Source organism: Chrysemys picta, chromosome 1 (assembly GCF_011386835.1).
Source record: "Chrysemys picta bellii isolate R12L10 chromosome 1, ASM1138683v2, whole genome shotgun sequence".
Lineage (NCBI taxonomy): Eukaryota > Metazoa > Chordata > Testudines > Emydidae > Chrysemys > Chrysemys picta.
Genome location: NC_088791.1, coordinates 208,922,467 through 208,946,799, shown reverse-complemented (window position 1 = coordinate 208,946,799; position 24,333 = coordinate 208,922,467). Strand labels below are relative to the sequence as shown.

General features: G+C 41.2%; 1 protein-coding gene across 8 annotated transcripts in view; it reads left to right on the top strand.

The window, feature by feature from the left end:
- Positions 1-24,333, top strand: part of LOC101945954 (uncharacterized) — a 53,034-nt gene that overhangs the window by 23,307 nt on the left and 5,394 nt on the right. For 5 of the 8 annotated variants that reach the window (XM_065591063.1, XM_042859091.2, XM_024104142.3 and 2 more), the window contains 8 exons: positions 757-924; positions 4,993-5,080; positions 7,085-7,260; positions 9,417-9,624; positions 11,603-11,684; positions 12,301-12,395; positions 13,533-13,658; positions 15,234-15,390. In XM_065591063.1, coding sequence (XP_065447135.1) covers positions 5,017-5,080; positions 7,085-7,260; positions 9,417-9,624; positions 11,603-11,684; positions 12,301-12,395; positions 13,533-13,658; positions 15,234-15,390 — 908 coding nt within the window. In that variant the 5' untranslated portion in view covers positions 757-924; positions 4,993-5,016. Of the gene's footprint in view, positions 1-756; positions 925-4,992; positions 5,081-7,084; positions 7,261-9,416; positions 9,625-11,602; positions 11,685-12,300; positions 12,396-13,532; positions 13,659-15,233; positions 15,391-15,955; positions 17,140-24,333 lie in introns of those variants that run through there. The other 3 variants (XM_005303355.4, XM_005303354.4, XM_042859090.2) reach the window with 3 other exon arrangements.

The following is a 24,333-nucleotide window of genomic DNA, read 5'->3' as shown; positions in this document are numbered from 1 at the left end:
GAAAGAAACAGCTGTTAAGTTTGGACAGGGATTTAAAACAAAAAACCTGAAATACAGCCTTTGTGCACAAAACAATAAAAGAAAGGGGCCTTCTTGATGGCAGCTTGTCTAAAATAAGCCGTGTGTGTGTGAAAACCAGATAAATCATTCCAGTTTGCTATTTAGAGTCTGACATGGTATGATGTTTGTGTATATGCTGATGCCTAGAAGATGTTTTGCAGCAAACAGTATTTAAATACCCTGAATACTGATTATCTGCCAGAAAAATACATTTATAATTTGATCTGCTTAACAGTCATTACCTTCAGGGACATTTTTGGTTCAACAAAACTGTTAAACCATTGCAGAAATTTCATTTGACCAGTTTCTTTTCTCATCTTGAATGCACTGTGTTGCTCGAAGATCCCACTTCTATCTATTGATTGTTTTATGTTGTATTTATATTTAGTCTTTGATGAGATCTAATTTTAAGTAACTGTTTATTCAACTTTAAAAGTTTACCCTATACAAACGTAGGTGACTTAAAAAGAAAAATGTAAGCCGTATCATAGGAATATAAACATTCTGAAACTATAAACTTCTTCAAAAACAAAAAGGAGTCCGGTGGCACCTTAAAGACTAACAGATTTATTTGGACATAAGCTTTCGTGGGTAAAAACCTCACTTCTTCGGATGCATAGAGTGAAAGTTACAGATGCAGGCAGTATATAATGCTGTTAATAACTAGAATACCCTTTGCTATACTTTAAATACTAGGCAACAGAGACAGAAGAATCTCAGGATAGATCCGTGCATCTGCTGCAATCCCTGGTTGAGAGAGCAGAGGAAATTAATCCGCTCACGAAGAAAGTGCAGATTGAGAATCAGCAGCAGTTGGAGGAATGGTGCCTACTTTCTGCAGAAAATGAAAGGTTCAAAAGGGAGGTAAAAAAAGGATTTTGCTCATTTTTTACTGTGACTTTTCTGTCTCTCAAGTGTGTGATGCCTCATTCTGGTAAAAATAGCTGTGAAGTCCTGAAAAGAGAATGAGGTGTTCATGCAAGGTTTGTTTTAGAATCACAGAATAGGAAGAATGCAGGGCTAGAAGGGACCTCAAGAAGTCATTGAGTCCAGCTCCCTGTGCTGAAGCAGTAGAAATTAAACCTAGACCACCGCCAACCTGTTCTTATAAACCTCCGGTTATGGGGTTTTCACAACCCCCCCTTGGAAGCCTATTCCAGAGCTAACTACCCTTGTAGTTAGAAAGTTTTCCTGAAAGTCTAACCTAAATTTCCTTTGCTACAGATTAAGCCTATTATTTCTTTTCCTACCTTCAGTGGACATGGAGAACAATTGATCACAGTCCTTTTTATACCAGTCCTTAACATATTTGAAGACTGTTATCGGATCCCCCTCAGTCTTCTTTTCTCAAGACTAAACGTGCCTTTAAAAAAAAAACCTTTCCTCATTGTTTTCTAAAACGGTTTTCATTGTTGTTGCTCTCCTCTAAACTCTCTATTTGTCAACATCTTTCCTAAAGTGTGGCACTCAGAACTGCACACACTACTCCAACAGAGGCCTCACCAGTGCTGAGTAGAGCAAGCAGTTACCTCCTGTGTCTTACATAGGACTATCCTGTTAATACAGCTCAGAATGATATCAGCCTTTTTTTGCAGCTACATCACATTGTGGACTCTCATTCAATTTGTGATCCACTATTACCGCCAGATCTTTTTCAGCAGTACTACCACCTAGCCAGTTATTCTCCATTTTGTAGCTGTACATTTGATTTTTTCCTTCCTAAATGATGTACATTGCACTTTATTGAATTTCATCTAGTTGATTTCATACCAATTCTCTAATTTGTCAAAGTCGTTTTGAATTCTAATCTTATCCTCCAAAGTGCTTGAATTCCTCCCATTTTGGGGTCATCAGCAAATTTTATAAGCATACTTTCCACTGCATTTTCCAAGTCATTAATGAAAATATTGAATAGTACCAGGCCCAGGCCTGACCCCAATGAGACCCCCACTACATACACCCTTTCAGTTTGAGAGTAAACCATTGATAACTTTGAGTATGGTCTTTGAACTAGTTGTGCATCCAACCTTATAGTAATATAATCTAGACTGAATTTTCCTAGTTTGCTTATGAGAATGTCATGTGGAACTGTGTTAAAATGTCTTACTAAAAATCAAGATATATCACCTCTACTGCTTCCATCCCACCCCTCCCATCTACTAGCACAGTAACCCTGTCAAAGAAGAAAATATAGGATGGGTCATATATGTATATTTAAATAAACAGCACTTTAAAAAATGAGACAGAGCTAGAACAGAGGATATATTTCTTTAGTTTGATACCAGTAATACTAGTTGATGTAGTGTCCTGATCTTGCTGCACTTTAAAGTTTACATTCCTGCTGCTAAATGTCTGTGAAATTACAGTCACCTGCCAATATTGTATATAAGTGAAACCTCTGAATACATGCAGATAATTATCTGTGGTCAGGATCCCTTTCATGTGAAAGATATGAAATAAATGTATTGATATTGCACATGCAGTTCTTTGTTATCCGCATAATCCTTTGACTCTGTCTTTTGTGACCAGTACAGTTCAACTATATTTAATATGTCTGGGCAGAACCTAATCCTTAGAAATTGTAAGACTTGGGAACAAATCTTTATAAACTGATGAGTCCAGATTTGTTCCTTTGTTCCTCTTTTGAAGATATCCAAAAAACAATAATAATAATATAATTGGAGGTTAATTTGTTGATACTAGTCCTTTCTCTCCACTTTGCAATCCCCAGAATAGTCACATGAATAAACAATGCAAAAATCAAGAATGTGCCTATGTGTGTATGGGTTTTTTGTCTCATTAGCAGGGCAGTTAATTTTAGATTTGGTACTGTTGCATTGCATATACTTCAGTTTGTTAGCTTTCTACTGAATGCTACGCGTTCAGTGGTCAAATTTGATTAGATTTCTTTTTCCCTAACAAGCAGGGTGTGTAATTTCATACACAAGTTTAACAACTGCACATGCAGATGAAAGATTGGCATGCAAAAGTTACTAGAATGGGCCTTTTGAACTCTGTTACCTAATTCATTCAGTCACTGCAAATAAATGCAACTTGAGCATGGAATGTTGATCCACAGACACAACATTAAACCCCCAAGTTGTTACTCACTCGCTCTGACTGGGGAGACCGATTGTCCAAAGTCACATTCTAATTGTCTGGTTGGGCCCTTTGGATGTGGTCAGAACCTTATTACACCAGTTCCAAGTTGTATCCCACTGAGATCTCACCACCACAAAGACATTTTAAAAAGCCTTACAGCCATTATGCTTAATAAGCTAAAAAAAAAAGAAAAATTCTCCCCTTATCCTCTTCCCCGTCTGTGCTCAGAACAGACAGTTAAGGGGGCTGAGGAGCAAAGCAGCATCTGGATGGGGGTGAAGAAAGGCCTGGATTGGAGGGCAGTGTTAATTGCTCCCTGCTCCTGGAGTTCAGATGCCTGGTTGCCAGCAGGTGGTGGCCCACTGGTCATGGTCAACTCCGTCATAAAAAAGAAAAATCACAACATTAGGAATTCTTCAATATCCCCAAAGTCCTTTTTGAGAAATGATGTGGTGAGCTGAAGGGGGCATTTGAATCAGAAACTGCTGCTGGGTAACAGCAGAAAAGAGGGACACAGAGTCCAGAGAACTTCAGAAGAAAAAAATAAGACAACTGTTATAAAAAACTAAGTTAACAATAAATAGATTCAAAATAGAGAAAACCATTTTTTCACCATGAACTGTGTTTTAGCGAGAAGGATACATTGCACACACGTGCTCCACCTCACAAAGAAAGGTCTTTTAGCAAGGATACCAGTGGGCAAATTAGTGACCAATAGTGGCTTCTTTCTACTCCCATTGAAGTCACTGGGATGATTCCCATTGGCTACTATGATGCAATCATGGCCAAAGTGTACTTTTTGGGCAGTTGAAGGCCATCAGTTTGTGGTCTCCTGTCTTGCAGTATACTTGGAACTGTGCCATCACCTGATCAATGCACACACTGTTGCAACTTATTGGCACACACAATGTCCACTCCTCTGATACCCCTCCTCCCTCCCTCTTTCTAAAGTAGACATGTCATTATACATTAATGTGATCACAGACATACATGCTACAGAGTTTAGGAGACATGTTTATTTTGGTCCACTTGCTGTTGAAAATGAGAATGTGTCCTCGGTGTATATTACCCATTGATAAAAATTTTTGAGTGATAACTGGAAAAACAACTGACATAACCCCCCTTAATGACTATTTAATGCATTCTGTAACAGTAATGCTGTGCATAACATCAAGCAGGCAAAGTGAAAAAATGTTTTTTGAAGTACATTCAGTTAAGATGATATAAGGATCAGTCCTCGAATAAAATCAAAATTAATCATTTAGCTGCAGTATATTGTGAAGTAACATTTAAAGCAGCAGCAATTACAAAAGCTTTTTTTTCATCCCGTTTCCTTGCCTCTCTGTTTTGCTTATGTGAACAAATAACCAACTTCAACCGAAACACCGGTGTAAATTGGTGGTACTCAGGATCAGAACGTACAGCCATGCAGCTAACACCAGCGAGGAATTTCTTTAAAAGGGGCTGTAGCAGATCTGGGACACAGGAATGAAATGCTTTAGAAACAGATAATCTGGGCTCTTCACTAGACAGATGGCAATGCCAGGAAAGGAGATAAAAATAGTTTTGAACTGTTGAGCTGCTGCAGATTCATGGTCAGAACAGAAGATGCTCTGTAATACTGAAACTCAGAGCAACTTCACATTTTTATTTACTAAGGAGCATAAGAATGAAGGAGAACAATAGGGAGACACATGGGGTGAAGAGTAAACGTATGCATAATAGAAGAATGAAAAGAAAACTAAACCAAGTAATAAAGGGAAGAAAACTCTGGCAAGCTGTTAACATTTCCTTGGTAATAAATGCTAAACAAATGGATTTCATTATCAGGAGGCAAGGAGTTTTAAGGAAAAGATGACAACCCCCAGTCACCTCAACTTGGACCGCAGCTCAGCTTTAATACTACAGCAGCAAATTGGTATGAAGCAATGTCATTTATCTGGGTCTAATGTTCCTTTTCTTCGTTGAACACATTCACAAATTAGCACATTCTTTTTGGCAGGACATCTTTCACCCAGCAATTAGAAACTACAGTAGAACCTCAGAGTTACAAACACCAGAGTTACGAACTGACCAGTTAACCACACACCTCATTTGAAACCAGAAGTACGCAATCAGGCAGCAGCAGAAACCAAAAAAAAAAAAAAAAAAAAAAAAAAAAATCAAATACATTACAGTACTGTGTTAAATGTAAACTATTAAAAAATAAAGGGAAAGCAGCATTTTTATTCTGCATTGTAAAGTTTCAAAGCTGTATTAAGTCAATGTTCAGTTGCAAACTTTTGAAAGAACCATAACATTTTGTTCAGAGTTACGAACATTTCAGAGTTACAAACAACCTCCATTCCCAAGGTGTTCATAACTCTGAGGTTCTACTGTAGCTTAAAACAAGGAGCTCAGGCAGAATTTGCTAAATGACATATGGGTATGAAATGTCACTGAAGAGTTTGAGGACCACTGGTCTAGGCAGACGATTACAGAAAACACATGTAGTTATATTATCCAGGTACTATCTGAGAACTTACTCGGACCTCATCACCATCGTACCACACAATCATCATGGCATTTCCCCTCACAACTCTCTTCATGATGTAACAAAACATTTCCCCAGTTTGTAGTGCAGATTAACTGATTATGCAAAGTCATACAAGGAGCCTGTGACTTGTATGTAAACCCAGGTCTTCTGCATCCCACTCTAGTGCCCTATTCACTAAACCATGTATTTTTCTTTATATTGCCACATTAAATGCTATGGGTGTAGTAACTTGAGTGATGGAATTTAGTTGCAACTCCTACTAACATTAAAAGGAGCCACACATCAAAACTCTTAGCTAATCACATTGAGCATTTATTCTTGGTACTCAACTTTGCCCTCCACTAACATAACTAGCTAATCCAATATTTGTAAAATAACTGTACAGTACAAAGGAAAAAAAGACTATTAGAAACGTAATGGATTTTTTCCCCTTGAGCTCTCTCTTCATTATTTCTCTCCTCTAATACACAAATAAGGAATCACATGAGCAAAAATTGTGGCTGCTAGGGTAGCATTTCCACCTAGGAATGGGCAAATTTTAATCAATAGAACTTACTAACTAAGACCCCGATCCCCTAAACACACACTTACTAAGCTCTAGGCACATTAATAGTTCCATGGACCTCAAGGGGACTGTTCATGTGCCAGAAGTTAAGCACCTACATAAGTGTATGCAGGATCAGGCCTCAAAAAAACTTCTCTGTATTCAGCTTCATGTTGTCTTTCATTCCATCTATATTGCATTGGAAAGACACTATTTATGGTGGTTCAGTATTTATTAAGCATAATATTCAGCACTAAACATTAAGCGATTCTCAAACTTCATTGCACCACAACCCCTCTCTGATCACAAAAATTACTACATGACCCTGAGACGAGGACCCTGAGCCTAAGTCCCACCGCCCCAGAGGTGTGTGTGTGTGGGGAGGGGTGAAGGGGGATGAAGCCAAAGCTGAAGCCCCAGATGCAGGGGGGCTGTAACCTGAGCCCCACCGCCCAGGGCTGAAGTCTTTTGGCTTCGGCTTCAGCCCTGGGCCTGAGCAAGTCTAATGCCAGCCCTGGTGACCCCATTAAAATGGGGTCATGACCCACTTTGGGAGCCCGACCTACAGTATGAGACCCACTAACCTCTAATCCCTTTGCCAGAGATGCAGCTATATTTTATTACCCACCCTCCCCACTCCCCATTTAAAGAGTTGCCCTAGGCCACAGATGGGTTTGGGGTCAGAGCCATTAAGACTTAGGAGTTCACAATTCCTAATTGGATGCTCAGAGCATTAGGCTTCAGCTCTTTCATCTTAGGAGTGCATTGTCAAAGAAGGAATAAGAGGTATGTTTCCCTTTTGACATATCCAAGTCACACACGCCGATATGTTTGTTTTACAGCGAGTCTTAAGAATCAGGTTGGTGATCTTCTGGAGGCCAATGAGGCTGCTGTTCTGGAGCTGACAAATGCAGACGAAGAGATTTCACAATTGAAAAATGAAATGGCTCAATTAAAATCTGAATATCTGCAGAAGATAAAAGAATCCAAAGAAGAAAATCATCTTCTCAAGGAAATGGTAAGGAATCTCCCAGACCCGAGAAAGCCTAGCTATGGGATAGCTCCGAGCCGCGTACAACAAACTTCAGAAGTTTGAGAGCCGGGACACGCCTGCCCTGTGGGAAGGGGGGTCTTGGGGCGCCTGCCCTGTGGGGACAGGGGTCTTCTGCCCCACAGGTAACACCTTCAGGGGGTCAGGGCTTTAGCCCTGCTCCTATTGAAGCCCCAAGACTCCCCACCCTGCTGGGCAGAAGCCAGAGGCGACATGGGGTGGGGGTGGGGGAGGACAACCACGTAAAGTCATGTACCACCCCATCTTTGCAGAGTTTACTGGCACCACTTGGTCACATGCTGCTGCCAGGCCCCCTCCATGCATGGCAACTGCTGGAGCCAGCATGCTGGGAGCTGCTGCTGTGGGGAGAGGCAGCAGCAGCAAACACCTGGGAGCTGCAGGGAGGGGCCACTGAGTGTAGAGAGGGGTGTGCTTGGGCTGGGGGGCATGACTCAAGCTGTCGGGGGGGGCAAACTTTTAAATTGTACCTCCCCCCTCAGCAGGCACCAGTAATCTCTGGCAGAAGCTCTGAGCCCCATCACCCTGCTGCAGGGCAGAAACCCCAAGCTGCCCCCCCCTCGTTTGGTATGTGGAGAATGGGCAGGTGTGGGGGGCTCTGCAAGCTGCACTTCAACTGTAAAAGAGCCCCATGCTGCTCATGAGCTGCGGTTTGGCCCCCCCGGCCTCGCTGCTGGCTACTTACTCAGCATATGGTCTATTATGGGGAAAGAAGTGTGATGTAAAGTTGTGTACGGAGAACTTGCACTGTACAGTGGGAACATAAAGCTGAGGGGAATTTGAATTTGGATGCCTAGAGTTTCTCCAGCTTTCCCTTCTGGCTGATAGGCAGCATATTACTGGCAAACTCAGGAGAAAGCCACATCCAGCCCCACAGCCGTCCCAATATGTGACCTTCTGGAAAGGGGAAAAGGGGGGGGGGGGGGAAAATGAGCAGAGCTGTAAGGGGACTCACAGGACTGTCCCTTCTCACAAGAGTCATTTACAGTTTATGCATTAAATTGCACAGAAGTTTCTATTTGGTTAGCCAAAAAAAAGCAACAAAATGAATGTACACAGTTGTCTTGTATTGTAGTAAAATGAACCAAGGAGAATAATCTGGTTTATCAAACAGACTCAGGCCTGTGTATTCTCTTTCCTCCCACTCCCACCATGCTGGCTTTGCACTGTGTTTTTTCCAATTTGCTGTTTTTTATACAGTACCTCGAGTCCTTACAACAGGACATCAGCTCCATCTCATTGATAACAGAAGTGTACAGTAATTAGGCCCTGATACGTCAAGTCTTTACTCCTGAGATCAGTCCAATTGAAGTCAATTCCTTCATCGCATGGGTTTGTCCCTGTGCGTAAGGGTTGTGGGATTAGGCCTCTAACTGAAAGTAATGTCCCAATATTGACAACGTAGCTACTTTAATAAAACAAACTTGTTTTTCATAGTATTTATGAGCATTCGAGGGCAATATGGTTATATTTCAATTCCAGTTTTAATGAACAGCACTGAAGGCTACTGGGAAACATCTCCACACACTGCTTTTATGGCTATAATAAAATTTGCTTTCAGTTTTAAAGGTAGGCAACGCAGTGTGGGGATTCTATGATACACTTGGTGATTTGTATGGCTCATGAACACATGTACATCTCTCTCCTTGGCTGATGGATTATTAGAGGCACAGCCAGCCTGCGCTTAAATGGTTTAACCATATTTTGCCTAGTGCCCTGCTATTATTCTATTAGCATCATTGTTATTACTATATTTCTCCCGGTTTTTTTATCTTATAGGCTTTCCTATACTACTGCAGCTTCCCAAGCAATTATTCTTGTTGTGGAAAGCATGCAGGTAGAATTCAAAGCAATTCTATTAATTATTTTAACTCAGATCTGTATTTAAATGAGCATTACAATAGCTCAGAGAAGACGTATTTGACTTCAAAAGCACATTTAAGAAGTTAGCTTCCACTCTCTTATGTCTGTACTTTATTATAATCTCTCATATACACACACACAGTTTCTCTCTCCAAAACGTAAAATCTCACCACAGCTACCCTCAAGGCATTATCTAAATGCTATAGGCAATGAAATAATGCCATGCCATTTTTATTTTAAAGATGAACATGGTGAGCAAGAGGCACGCTCCACTAACAACCTATGAGCAGGACCTTCATGAGGAGATTTTTCAGCTAAGACGCGAGTCCAGGAGGTTGAGAGAACTCTGTCACCAACTAAATGAGGAAAACCACAGACTGAAAGAAGAGCTATGGGATGTTAAGAGGGAATACGAACAGCTAGCACAGCTGGCAACAGCCAGAAAGAAGGGTAAAGCAGCCCAAAAATATGTCATTTAACAGTTTATTTCTTAGACTCTTTAGAGTTCTAGGAAAAGACAAGCAATGAAATGCATGACACTGATGCATGGCATTTAAAACATTTTAATGAGTCTACTTGAAATGGTAGAGTTTAAATAAAATGCTTCTTCATGAAAAACCATGTAGCACCCCATCATTTTGGAAGTAAAATACAGAGCAGGGTGTTCTAAACCCTGTTCTGTATTTTCTGCCACCGTGAAGTACATCATTTTACCTCAGGGTCCAATAAGAACAAGAGCTATAAAAGAGAGTGTTGGTGAAATGTAATGCACACTTGTTTTATTTCTAAGACTTCAGCTTTTACTGGAAAAACAGTTTGTTTCAATTTCAGTCATTACTCTTCTTCCATATATTGTATCGTGAATGTGGTGCCTTGCATAAGTACACAATTTACAACCAGGGCTGTATACTTCAGAACAATTTTTCTTGTTATGATTGGAACTCTGCCATACAGATCACACTTGAGACTGTGCAAATGAGCCTTTACAGGATGGATGTTATTCACAGTTTGAATTCTATAATGTACACAACCCTCCAAGGGCTCAGGATAGCTAATAGCCTTTCAAGACAGGTTTCGGGCCTTTAGAATCGCCCCATAATCTTACTTGGTGAACTTTCTGCTGCTCTAATTTTAAACATTCCACCTTTTTGAAGCTGCAGTTCCCCTTTAGAAAAGTTCTGAGCCCCAGTTTGAATGGTCTTCAACTAATGAGAGACTAATTGAAACCAATTGGAAAACCTGTGTGTGTAAAAAGGGCAAACCTGTGTGTGTAAAAAGGACCTACCAATGGTCCTGCTTGAAAAGTCATTAGGATGGGAGAGTGAAGGACACAGCTATGCAAGAATGAATAGACAAAGAAATGGCACCATTCTGTGCATATAAAAGCTGGTTCATATGCTCATTAGAAAGCACTAAAAAAAAAGTTATAAATGAATTAGATACTTTTTTTTTAGATAGATTGTATCCCTTCTGCCATTTACTGAGGGGACACATTTGCGCCACTGGAAACCTTATTCATAAGAGAAATGCTATTGAGCACAGCAGCATGCACACATTCCAAAGGTTCTACAAGGCTGCATCGAAGGCCCTGATTCAGCAAAAGCCTTAAACACATCCCTAAGTGCAGGGCTGAAGCCCCATTGGCAAATGAAGGCCAAGGAAAAGGTTGCAAGAGGGAGATGAATATAAAGGGAAAATGAAGGATGGAGAGGAACAGGAAGAGCAAGGCTTATGCTGGAGGGATAAAAGGAAGGAGCAAGACAAAGCAAACAACCAGTCAGTAGACAGTGATCAGCACAGTGCACATGGGTGAAAATGGTAGGAATTTAGATAGATTTTAGCAATTAGAGGTGTTTCAAATCCTTCAAAGATCAAAATCTCCTTCCTTTACAAAGTTTAAACTTGAATTTTCAGAAATCAGCCCATTTATTTTTTCATTTCATTTTTATTATTTGAAAATGGCAATTTTTATATTAAGACCACCTCTTGCCAGCACTTTTCGAATCTCTAAAACAGGGGTAGGCAACCTATGGCACACATGCCGAAGGTGGCACGCAAGCTGATTTTCAGTGGCATTCACACTGCCCGGGTCCTGGCCAGCCGTCCAGGGGGCTCTGCATTTTAATTTAATTTTAAATGAAGCTTCTTAAACATTTTAAGAACATTTTATATACAACAATAGTTTAGTTATATATTATAGACTTATAGAAAGATCTTCTAAAAACGTTCAAATGTATGACTGGCACACGAAATCTTAAATAAGGGTGAATAAATGAAGACTTGGCACACCACTTCTGAAAGATTGCCGACCCCTGCTCTAAAAACTACCCTGAGAAAAACCAAGAAGTGAAAGCCTGGTAATTCGACAATAGATATATTAATAGACAGTAGGCAAAAAAATAAACTGCATTCAACTACTCTTTTTTAGGCCAGACCACAACATTAATTCCTTGGACTGATCTTTGCAAGAAAGACACTCAGACTAGAATTCTATCATCAGTGCAGTATGGGTAAGTCATGGGAGAAATGCATGTAATCTTTTTCTATTAACCTTATGCTAACCAGGGAATGACACTATAAGCAAGCAGTACACATTGAGAAGAAATGAGTCAAACTGGACATCATGGAAAAAGCTGCATGAAGTGTAAAATAATGGTATCACCATAATAAACACTTTACTCCCCCTTACCAGAACAGCAAGTTGCACTCCAGCCTTTACAAGCCCCTTTTGTATTTTGTTTTTGTACTGAATGTCCATCTATGCTGAGCAATTCTATAGGCACAGTTTTTACTACCTAAACAAGTAGTGAAAATACATAATAGATGCATCTTATTCAATTTCCCACCCACAGAATGTGATTAATTGTACTTCTTGTCAAAAATCTGCTTTAACCAACCAGCATGTCAGAATCTGTTGTGCTAAGATGTGCTAAGATTTGAGCAATTCTGATAAGATGGTATAATTCTCTCCAAGCCCCCATCTGCTTTCACCAGCTTTGAAAATCTTTGTTTTGATAGGGAGTTGTATACAAAAAGAAAAAGAAAAACTAATGGTCATGATCCCTCATGTTCTTTACAGAGCAATAAACAATCAGTGGTACTGTTTCCCCATTTCTTTGCTCTTAGCAGAAAAGAAGGTTTACAAACAGATGAGATGAATGGAATTCCCAGCAGCAGAATGGTGTCTATACTCAAAGTTTTCAGCCCCCATGCATGTGATGGTAAGTGATGTTGAGTTTGGAAATTGCCATGCTCGGATTAATATATAAAAATTTTTAAATTGGGCCTTCACTGTCTTGTGCTTCAGTAATAAAGGTGTGATACTGGGATTCTTAGCTGTATTTCCAAAAACTTCCCAATTGAGATCTTACTGGGTTAACATGCACGTGCAATGAGCTCTGTGCGGGCTCCCTTTGCACAGTTCATTACAGGGCTATGGTGTGAAACAAGTTAAATGAGGAGCCAACATAAAGGATCCAGATAGAACAGCTATCATTTTGTCTTTCTGATGAAGAACAACTTTACTATTATTAGTGTTTTCCTTACCAGCGGCATAAGCAGTACGTTTAAAACAAAAACAAGCAGAAGATTTTTTCCCCTTAGACATTTTATACCCTGTAACTTTTACGGTTTGAATATTTCCCCCATTTTTGAATTTGTTTAACACCAGGTAGCCTAATGCCCACATTTTTAGGCCATCCACACTGCAGTTAAAGTTAAATGATCCATAACCAGTGCTTCTGAGATGCCTTGGTCTACAAGAGATGATAAGCAAGAACTTCTCTTTTGCTTTCTTACTTTCATCACTTTTATGTGCTGTTCCTGATAGTAGAAATATTACTTAAGAATGTGTATGATACATGGTCCTGTACATCTGTTTAGAAAACACTGATATTCAAGTGATTTGTGACGTGAGTTTAAGTATGTTGTTTTCCTATTGTTTCACTGCTTTCTGCATTAGAGTGTTCAAATTTAAATAAATAATAAAATCACATTTATAGGCAAAAATTACATGTGTAAGTCTCAGAGAATGGAAAAAATCGCCTCTTAAATTGTTTAGCCTAGTATATTCCTTTATTAAAGAATAGAATAATAATTGTACTAGTAAGCCTGAGGTTCTTCATAAGCAGCTTAGTTTTTCTTTTCTTAATGTATCAAATTCCACTTTCTGTTTAAAACTAAGATCTGCTCCACCATCCATGATGGTGGCTGTTAGGTGCTACACCATTACAAACAACATAATAATACAAGACTATTAACCCTTAGTGAATTTTTATCGCTCAAAATAGTAATTGCATCTTTACAGTAATATCTAGAGCTGGTGAAGTCGATATGAGCAAGCCTTTTTCTTTCTTTAGAAAGGCAACAAGAATGTTCTAAAAGCAATGCTTCCTCAATGTCTATGAATAGTGAGTCTACAGAGATTCTAATCACTGGATACCATGATACAGGCTTAAAGAAAGAATCTAAGAGCAACTCAAAAGGTACATTGTTTTAACTACATACTGATTAGAATTGTTCATTAAAACTCTCTCCAGGTCAATTGATGCTTTTTTCTATTGCATTACATAGAATTTTTATTTCCAAAACCTTTTATTTCAGTATATATTCTACCTGAACAGAAGAGTTAATTCTGTGGTCAGAACCCTGCAGATGGTTAAATAATCTTGCTATATTTTCACATGCAATCTACTGTTGTCTTAATAGTCAAACAAAGCATTGTGACTGCCCTTTATTCATATTTTTGGGAAATATTTGTATCAGAATGATCACTGCTTCTCAGCTGGGATTACAATAGTATTTCTTTTTGAAAAAGCTGAATATTCACAATAGCAATCAAACATGTTCTCTGATATATACAGTAGGCCCTGGGGTTCAGATACAGCACTGAAAGTACTTTAGATATGGAAGCGTGTTGTACAAATAATATCAAGGAAGCTTTTAACCTTTTTAAAGTAAATTCTAATTATTTAACTTTTGTAAGTATTATAATTATTTAGTTCTGTTTTCCCTAAGAAAAACCCACAAGAGGGGCCTCACCTCTGTGAGGATCCTCTTACCTGTACCATCTTTGTCCATCCATAGGAGAGGCCAGAAGCCATACATGGCTTGGGATCTTGTAGATCACAGGGGGTCCTGCAGGAGGCCATCTACATGGAAGTTTTGCAACCCTTCACCAGCTCTGGTGTTGGTGGCTATTTGGCAGCACAGCCCCAGATTGATCAAAAAAATAAATCAACTTCCTCAAGGTTGTGAAGCTCAGTCTCTGCCCTTCTGCCAAGCCTTCAAGGGGGTGGGGGTGGGGGGTGCAGTGGCTGATCCTTCCTGGACGATCAACACACAGAGGTTCCCCTATATGCATTGCGCCATGGGAGATGAGCTGTTAGGTAAGAGAGGATCTGTGATTAATAGGGATGGCACACCAGCTGTTAGAGATGACTTAGCTTTGAAGTGTCATCTGGAATTTCCAAATTCATAGATCACTAGCCTCTTTTTTTCTTTTAATTATGCAAAGTTAGGGCTTGTGAAATGCGCTGGCTCTTTCGGGAGACTGAATCCGCTGAATCTACATCACTAGTAGACAGGAGCAGTGGCTGTTCAAGTTCCCCGCACTGCCTTAAAGTACTTCACCACGATGCTAGAGACTGACTACTCTCTGTGTATGCGCACAGTTCCAGTTCAGTTAGCCTTTGGACTCACCTTTGAGACTACCTATAACACTGCTTCTTGTGATGATAGGATATTTAGTTTATTAGACAAATCAAACATATGACCATTAGAAATTGAATTGTGTCCGCAGTTAAGTTCACTGACAACCACGTTTGGCCTAAGCTGGAATTGAACCAGGGACTGGTATTGAAGGACTTCATCTATTATTATGAGACATTCTGTTGATGCATCAGTCTGCTACTTCCAGACAGATGACTAAGTTGCCGTATGTAACCAAGTTTGGTATAAATTTGAGGATACCTTTCTAGTCTTCGGTTTAGAAAAATCGATGAACAATGTACAACTTCAGTGCACCCTCTGACTATACTGGTTTTATTACTGCTTTCAAGATGATGCATGTGAGGAGATCCCAGAACCGTGTGATGATGATTTGTCTGCAGTCAGTCAGCAACATAGGACACATCATCGGAATTCTCTACAGCATGATACAGATGTAACAGGCAGCCTCTCTGCAACGGATACCTGCAGTAAAAGTGCCACGAGCAGGTAATTTAGAATTAAGCATTAATCACAATTATTGAACTTAAAGCAAGAAAATTTTGCTAGACATTTTAAGTTTTCTAATCCTATTAAAAATCTATTCTAAAATAAACCCTACCCCAAGCAGAGCTTTCTATTACCTGGAAAGGAAGAAGAGGAAGAGACTCCATGAAGTCTACTACAGACTTGGGTAGTACTAATTTGCTTTCCCAGAAGATGCTCAGCAGCTTTGGTGATGGGCTACAGTATAAAACCTTAACACAGAGATGTTGATGAGCACATCAAAAGAAATCCATGTTTAAATCTGCTTAGGAACATGTGTTGTGTAACTGGGCTAGCTTCCCACCTTTGCCCTCACTTCCTGAGGAATTAGGAATGGGGTGTGAGGTTGAGGGGTTGCTTGTATGGCCACTTTCTTAAGTCACTATATTGTTAAAAGCACTTAAGTCTCCTGACACACATGCCAGTGGCCTCCCGTGTACAAAAGCCATTGTTAAAACGTCAGCTAAAATTTTCAAGTCACCATCCTCAAGCAAAGACCCAACTGTAATGGTAATGATATGCCTTCCAGAATTCCCTGATGGGCCACAATTTGTGGCTTTGTCAAACCAATGGATGAAGTGGATTCAAGGGTTCAACACATCCTGCTTCTAGTTTCTCAACAGAGAAGTTTATTTCAATCACTGTGGTGGAGCATGAAGAGGTAATCAGCCATCACCCAAAACTGCAGGGCTTTAGTAGATCAAAACCAACACCGTGAATGCTTCTGGAAACTACTTTATAACTAATACAAGACTACAGAGGACCTGTATAAAACATACCATGCTAGAAGCACTTTAAGGAAGCAGGCACCCACTTACTAAAATTCTCAAATGGGCAACCCTGTATAGGGAGCCACTGGTGAATGGTAGAGCATCAGCTGGTGGCAAAAGCTTGGATAAATGCAGCAAGGTCCACCTCTGACAGGAAAAGTCACAACTTCCAAGCTAACTGTAGGTGAAAAGACCCTTGGCTACTGTGGAACCCAGGGGCAGTGGGGAATCCAAATATGAACCTCACTTACAAGATAGGCATCCCCTTACAGTAGATGTTTCTTCATGCCCATCAGTATCATCTTGATTATCATCCACAAGGTGTTTCTGTGAATTTGCTCCTCTGCCCTCCTTCTAAGATAGGATCCTCTGAATGTTTATAACTACTGTTTTTCATAAAACTTATTTCAAACAAGAAAAAGCTAAATTGTATCTCACTTGCTTTGTGTACTGTGCCCTTATCATACATCAGTGTTCTTGCTTAACTAAAGAGTATTGCAGGTTTCACAGCAGCCAGCGTGACTTAGTCTTGACCCAGGGGAAGAGTATCCAGGGCCATTTAGTCATTGGACTTAGGACATGGATTAAAGGGGGTCCTTTTTCTTGTTGTGAGGGGGACATCTGTTCATTAGGAACTGAACAGTTATTTCACACCGGCCAGGAATAAGCAATCAGATGATGATGATATTTGGTTACTACCAATCAGGGCTGGGATTGAAGTCATGGCCTCATAGTAGATCAATTGTGTTATCTAACAGTTCTTCTTTGAGAGATGTCCCTGTGGGCACACCAGGTCAAGGTGCGTCCCAGCGCCTTCGATCGGAGATTTCTACAGCAGTACCCCTATGGGCCGCGCATGCACTATGCCTGCCTCTCGAGCGATCAGCATTCTAATAGCACGTGCACAGCCTGGCCTCCTCAGTTCCTTCTCTACCGTCCCCGGCTAGAGACGGAGTTCAGCAGTGCTCTTTGAGATTAGCTAGTTAGTTAGTTACTCAGTTTAGTTGGATAGTTTTCAGTCATTAATGTAACTTATCTAAGTAGTAACTCTAACAGTTACATTTATTTCTCAAAAAAAAAAAAAAAAAAAAAACCACCTCTGCAGTTTTGGACATGCCTGGCTCCCCAGGCTTCAAGAGACGCGCCTCCTGTAAGGATGCCATCCTCATCTTGGACAGGCATTCACAGTGCATACGCTGTTTGGGGGGAGTCTCATGTACCCCCAAAATGCATCCATTTATAGGAGGAATCTATACAGGAGGGATGGGCTCCACCTAAACCAAAGTGGAATCAGACTGCTGGCACTTAACATTAAAAAGGTTGCAGAGCAGTTTTTAAACTGAGATGGGGGAAAGCCGATTGCTACTGAGGAGCACGTGGATCGGACAGAGACTTCGCTTAGAAGAGAGTCTATTGACAGAGATTCTCTAGGTTTTAGTCAGAAGGAGGATGGAAGAGGATAAAGTATGGGCCAGATCAGACGAGAAACATTCACATAAAGAATCTGACACATCATCAAAGGGCAGACAAATAAACAGTGACCAGTTTTTAAAGTGCTTGAACTCAAATGCTGGAAGTCTAAATAATAAGAACTAGAGTGCCTCGTGTTAAAGGAGGATATGGATAGAATAGGCATCGCAGAAACCTGGTGGAGTGGGGACAATCAATGGGACACAATCATTCCGGGGTACAAAATATATAGGAAGGCAGTGCGGGGGGAGGGAGAGAAGTGGCACTATATGTGAAAGAAAATGTAGAATCAAATGAAATAAAAATCTTAAATGAATCCACATGTTCCATAGAATCTCTATGCATAGTAATTCCATGCTCTAATAAGAATATAACAGTAGGGATCTATTATCGACTACCTGACCCGGACAGTGATAGTGATGATGAAATGCTAAGGGAGATTAGAGAGGCTATCAAAATAAAGAACTGAATAATAGTGGGGGATTTCAGTTATCCCCATATTGACTGGGAACATGTCACCTCAGGACAAAATGCAGAGACAAAATTTCTTGATACTTTAAATTACTGCTTCTTGGAGCAGCTGGTACAGGAACCCACAAGGGGAGAGGCAACTCTCGATTTAGTCCTGAGTGGAGCGCAGGATCTGGTCCAAGCGGTAACTATAACAGGACTGCTTGGAAATAATGACCATAATACAACAACATTTAACATTCCTGTGGTGAGAAGAACACCTCAACAGCCCAACACTGTGGCATTTAATTTCAGAAAGGGGAACTATGCAAAAATGACATTAAACAGAAATTAAAAGGTACGGTGACTAGAGTGAAATACCTGCAAGCTGCATGGACACTTTTCAAAGACACCATAATAGAGGACCAACTTAAATATATACCTCAAATTAAAAAAACACAGTAAAAGAACTAAAAAAGAGCCACCATGGCTTAACAACCATGCAAAAGAAGCAGTAAGAGATCAAAAGGCATTTTTAAAAAGTGGAAGTCAAATCCTAGTGAGGTAAATAGAAAGGAGCATAAACACTGCAAAATTAAGTGTAAAAACGTAATAAGAAAAGCCAAAAAGGAGTTTGAAGAACGGCTAGCCAAAAACTCAAAAAGTAGTAACAAAATGTTTTTTTAAGTATATCAGAAGCAGGAAGCCTGCTAAACAACCACTGGGGCCCCTGGACGATCGAGATACAAAAGGAGCACTTAAAGACAATAAAGTAATTGTGGAGAAACTAAATTAATTCTTTGCTTCCGTCTTCACGGCTGAGGATGTGAGGGAGATTCCCCAACCTGAGCCGTCCTTTGTAGGTGACAAATCTGAGGAATTGTCACAGATTGAAGTGTCACTAGAGGAGGTTTTGGAATTAATTGATAAACTTAACAGTAAAAAGTCACCAGGACCAGATGGCATTCACCCAAGAGTTCTGAATGTGAAATTGTGGAAGTATTAACTATGGTTTGTAACCTGTCCTTTAAATCAGCTTCTGTACCCAATGACTGGAAGATAGCTAATGTAATGTCAATATTTAAAAAGGGCTCTAGAGGTGATCCCGGCAATTACAGACCGGTAAGTCTAACGTCCGTATCGGGCAAATTAGTTGAAACAATAGTAAAGAATAAAATTGTCAGACACATAGAAGAACATAAATTGTTGGGCAAAAGTCAACATGGTTTCTGTAAAGGGAAATCATGTCTTACTAATCTATTAGAGTTCTTTGAAGGAGTCAACAAACATGTGGACAAGGGGGATCCAGTGGACACAGTGTACTTAGATTTCCAAAAAGCCTTTGACAAGGTCCCTCACCAAAGGCTCTTACGTAAATTAAGTTGTCATGGGATGAGAGGGAAGATCCTTTCATGGATTGAGAACTGATTAAAAGACAGGGAACAAAGGGTAGGAATAAATGGTAAATTTTCAGAATGGCGAGGGGTAACTAGTGGTGTTCCCCAAGGGTCAGTCCTAGGACCAATCCTATTCAATTTATTCATAAATGATCTGGAGAAAGGGGTAAACAGGGAGGTGGCAAAGTTTGCAGAGGATACTAAACTGCTCAGGATAGTTAAGACGAAAGCAGACTGTGAAGAACTTCAGAAAGATCTCACAAAACTAAGTGACTGGGCAACAAAATGGCAAATGAAATTTAATGTGGATAAATGTAAAGTAATGCACATTGGAAAAAATAACCCCAACTATACATACAGTATGATGGGGGCTAATTTAGCTACAACTAATCAGGAAAGAGATCTTGGAGTCATTGTGGATAGTTCTCTGAAGACATCCACACAGTGTGCGGCGGCAGTCAAAAAAGCAAACAGGATGTTAGGAATCATTAAAAAGGGGATAGAGAATAAGATGAAGACTATCTTATTGCCCTTATATAAATCCATGGTACGCCCACATCTTGAATACTGTGTACAGATGTGGCCTCCTCATCTCAAAAAAAGATATACTAGCATTAGAAAAGGTTCAGAGAAGGGCAACTAAAATGATTAGGGGTTTGGAACAGGTCCCATATGAGGAGAGATTAAAGAGACTAAGACTTTTCAGCTTGGAAAAGAGGAGACTAAGGGGGGATATGATAGAGGTGTATAAAATCATGAGTGGTTTGGAGAAAGTGAATAAGGAAAAAGTTATTTACTTGTTCCCATAATATAAGAACTGGGGGGGGGGGGGAGACACAAAATGAAATTAATGGGCAGCAGGATTAAAAAAAATGAAAGGAAGTTCTTCACACAGCACAGTCAACTTGTGGAACTCCTTGCCTGAGGAGGTTGTGAAGGCTAGGACTATAACAGTGTTTAAAAGAGAACTATATAAATTCATGGAGTCCATTAATGGCTATTAGCCAGGATGGGTAAGGAATGATGTCCTTAGCCTCTGTTTGTCAGAGGGTGGAGATGAATGGCAGGAGAGAGATCACTTGATCATTACTTGTTAGGTTCACTCCCTCTGGGACACCTGGCATTGGCCACTGTTGGCAGACAGGACACTGGGCTGGGTGGACCTTTGGTCTGACCCAGTACAGCCATTTTTATGACCCCAATATTGAATGAAGTCTACTGGCTCTCTAGGTGGCAACCTTACCTACTGCACTATGCCGGTGCACTGAACTGCTGCCACTGACCAACAATCTTAGTAATAAATGCCTACAGAACCACAGCAGCCATGCTCCAAGCCCCTGATTGGATGGACAGGCAGCATTCTCATTGGTTACCTGGCCTATACAAAGACCCCAATAGGAGGAGGGAGCGGTCTGAGCAATAGACCATTCCTATTGGTTGCTGCCTTTCCCAACCTTGCCCCATCACCTCACCCAACCTCACCTTCCTAACCCGCTGACCCAGCGCCATGGATTTGATCATCTGACTATTGACCCATATGAGAATTCTGACCACTGCTCTGGACTGCCTCTGATACAACTGACCTTCTGGCTACCCAACCACCTGCATACACTTGACTACTGCTCTGGACTACTCCCTAGCCCTCCTTGGCCAACAGGCATTACACGTGGAAAGGAGTGCACCTTCACACAGCTGGTAAATTTGGTGTTTTTCTTTGTATAAAGGGTTTAAAAAGGGACATATGTAAAGTACTCAGAGTGCATGACCCTCTGAACTGTCCTGGCAGATGAGACACTTTTGAGGAAGCCTTAGATGAAGGACTATCACAGTCCTGACAGCTTGAAAAATGTCTCTTCTCTTTCCTGAGAGAACATTTCTGCTCTTAAAAATGTACATACAGCAAGAGTGGGAACTCAATGACGACATTCTTGCCAACATTTTCCAGATCTGGGGTTATCCGCAACTGGATCTATTTCCCACAGCAACAAACAAAAAATGCCCGACCATTCTGCTCCAGAGCAGGCCTGGGGAAACACTTATGGGGAGACGCCTTTATGCTCCCATTGACCGAAACACTCATGTATGCGTTCCCATCAATGCCTCTATTGCACAGAGTAATTCAGAAGATACGAACAGACAGAGCCAACATCATTCTCATAGTCCCGGCTTGGCTCTGACAACCGTGGTACCCCTTCCTCCTACACATGTCTGTCAAGCCACCCATTCCTCTTCCCCCACTCAGCAACCTCCTATCACAACGCCGGGGACAACAATTTCACCCCAATGTACATCATCTCCACCTGAGGGCCTGGTTGATCAATGGTTCTCTAATGCGGAGTTAACATGTTTGGACCAAGTGCGCACTGTCTTGCTACACAGCAGAACACACAACACGCGCACTACCTACCTGCATAAATGAAAACTGTTCACATCTTGGTGCTCTGACAAACAGACCTCTCCAGTTTCTGCTTCACTCCCACTGATACTGGATTACCTGTTACATCTTAAAACATCTGGCCTCTCTACGAGCTCACACAAGGTCCACCTTACGGCAGTCACCGCCTTCCACCATAAGATTGACAAGGTTACGGTCTTTGCCCATCCAATCACCAAAAGGTTCCTGAAGGGTATCCAGACGTTATACCCAGACGTGAAACCGCCTGCTGCACCTTGGGATTTACCCCTAGTCTTCAAAGCCCTGATGGATAAACCCTTTGAACCAATGGCTACCTGCTCCTTTCTCCACCTATTCATGAAGACCGCCTTCCTCATAGCAATCACGTCTGCCAGACGAGTAGGAGAAATGGGGATACTTATGGTGGACCCTCCATATACCATGCTGTTCCGCAATAAGGTCACACTCCGCACGCATCCAGAGTTCTTACCTAAAATACACTCTTCCTTTCATCTCCATAAACCTCCCAACATTTTCCCCAAAACCTCACGCTAATGCCTTTGAAACAGCAATGCACACTCTTTATGTTGGCAGAGCATTATCCTTTCATCTGGATAGAACAAAGCCGTTTAGAAACCCCACCCCCCCGAATTTTTGTCTCTACTACTCAGCACTCACAGGGAAATGCTATCTCTAGACAAAGACTTTCCAAATGGATTGCTGACTGCATATGCCTTTGTTACCAACTCAGGCAAATACACCCTCCTACATCAGTTAGGACACACTCTACCAGAGCTGTCTCCACCTCCACGGCCTTTCTCCATAATGTCCCACTGTCTGACACATGCAAGGCAGCTACATGGGCATCAAACCTTACCTTCACCAATCACTACGCTCTCATCCATACTGCAGTGTCCGACACTAGAATGGATAGAGCTGTCTTGTCAACAGCCTTCTTGCCTCATCTGAAGTCCCAACCATCCTAAAGGGTACTGCTTTTCAGTCACCTGGAGTGGAGCACCCACAGGCACATCTCTTGTGAAGAAGGTTACTCACCCCGTGCAGTAACTGACCTTCTTCGAGATGAATGTCCCTGTAGATGCTTCACTACCTGCCCTCCTCTACTTCGGAATTCGTAATACACTCTGTTGTAGAGAAGGAACTGATGAGAGCGGGCCATGCACGCGTTATTCAAACGCTGAGCGCTCGAGAGGCAGGCACAGCATGTGCGCAGCCCGTAGGGGTAGTGCTGTAGAAATCTCCGATCGAAGGCACTGGGACGCACCTTGACCCACAGGGACACTCATCTCGAAGAACGTCAGTTACTGCACAGGGTGAGGAACCCTCTCTTTAAGAGATATTTTTAGATATACTGTTTTTTTTTTGTTTTTAAAATATAGAAAAAAAAAACAGCCTAATTATATATCATTTAATTTAGTGATGACGACGGGTGCCAGGTTGGCAGCCAAGGTCAGTGAAGTACCATAGACCAAAGACAGGATGGCACCGGCTATTCCAGGGGATGCTGACTTGTATCACTGTGCCATTGCACACACTCCTTTTTCTCTAAGGACTATCTCAAAGGGCAAGAGGGTAGTACTGTTTCCATGCTTATTAAGTCTGGTAAGACTAACAAAGTATTGGAGAGCTTGTAAACAGCACAAAATTAAGATAATATTTGAGAAGTTATTACCGTTAGGGAAAAATAAGCAGTTTTCATGATACTTGTAGACTTCAGTGGAAAGGCCACTGACTTTAGCCCATTGCCAATTAAATGGCTGTATATTTGGGGGGCAAGCATTTATATAGCTCCTGGTACCTGGGTGGAATTGGCATGATTGAGTACAAATGCTTCCAAATTTATAGGGGGCAAAACACACAAGCCACTAATCATTTCCACCTTCCCCTCCATCTTACAGCCACTTAAATCAGCAAACTTCCCCTTCGGAACTCCAGAATATTAATTTCCTATCCATGAGCAAATCGGCCCAGAACCACTCACTCAGGAAGTCTAGGCATGGAGCTTGGAGGGGCTGAAAAAGAGTGGCACTTGCAGAACCAAGGAACTTGTGCAGCTGGAGCTCTGATGGCTGATACAAAGCTAGCAGTAGCTCTTAGGAGACAAGAGTTAGCTCCTGTTTGGTCCAGGGATCACAGAGCAGCCACACATTCCTGCAAGAGTTCCATAGCTATCTCATTTTGCAATAGCAGAACTGGACTGAATGCCCATTGGGGAGCTAGCTGGGGGCCAGTACTGGCTGAGTAAGCAGCCTGGCTAAGGGATGTGTAGCCTCACAGTAGTTTCCATTAACAGGGTTCCTATGAAGTACAATTTAAAACTTCTCTGATACAGCCCCAAAGGAGGAGCCAGTTCGCCTGTGTTGTCGGTATTCATGCATCAGTGAATGTAAATCCTGCCTCTGGC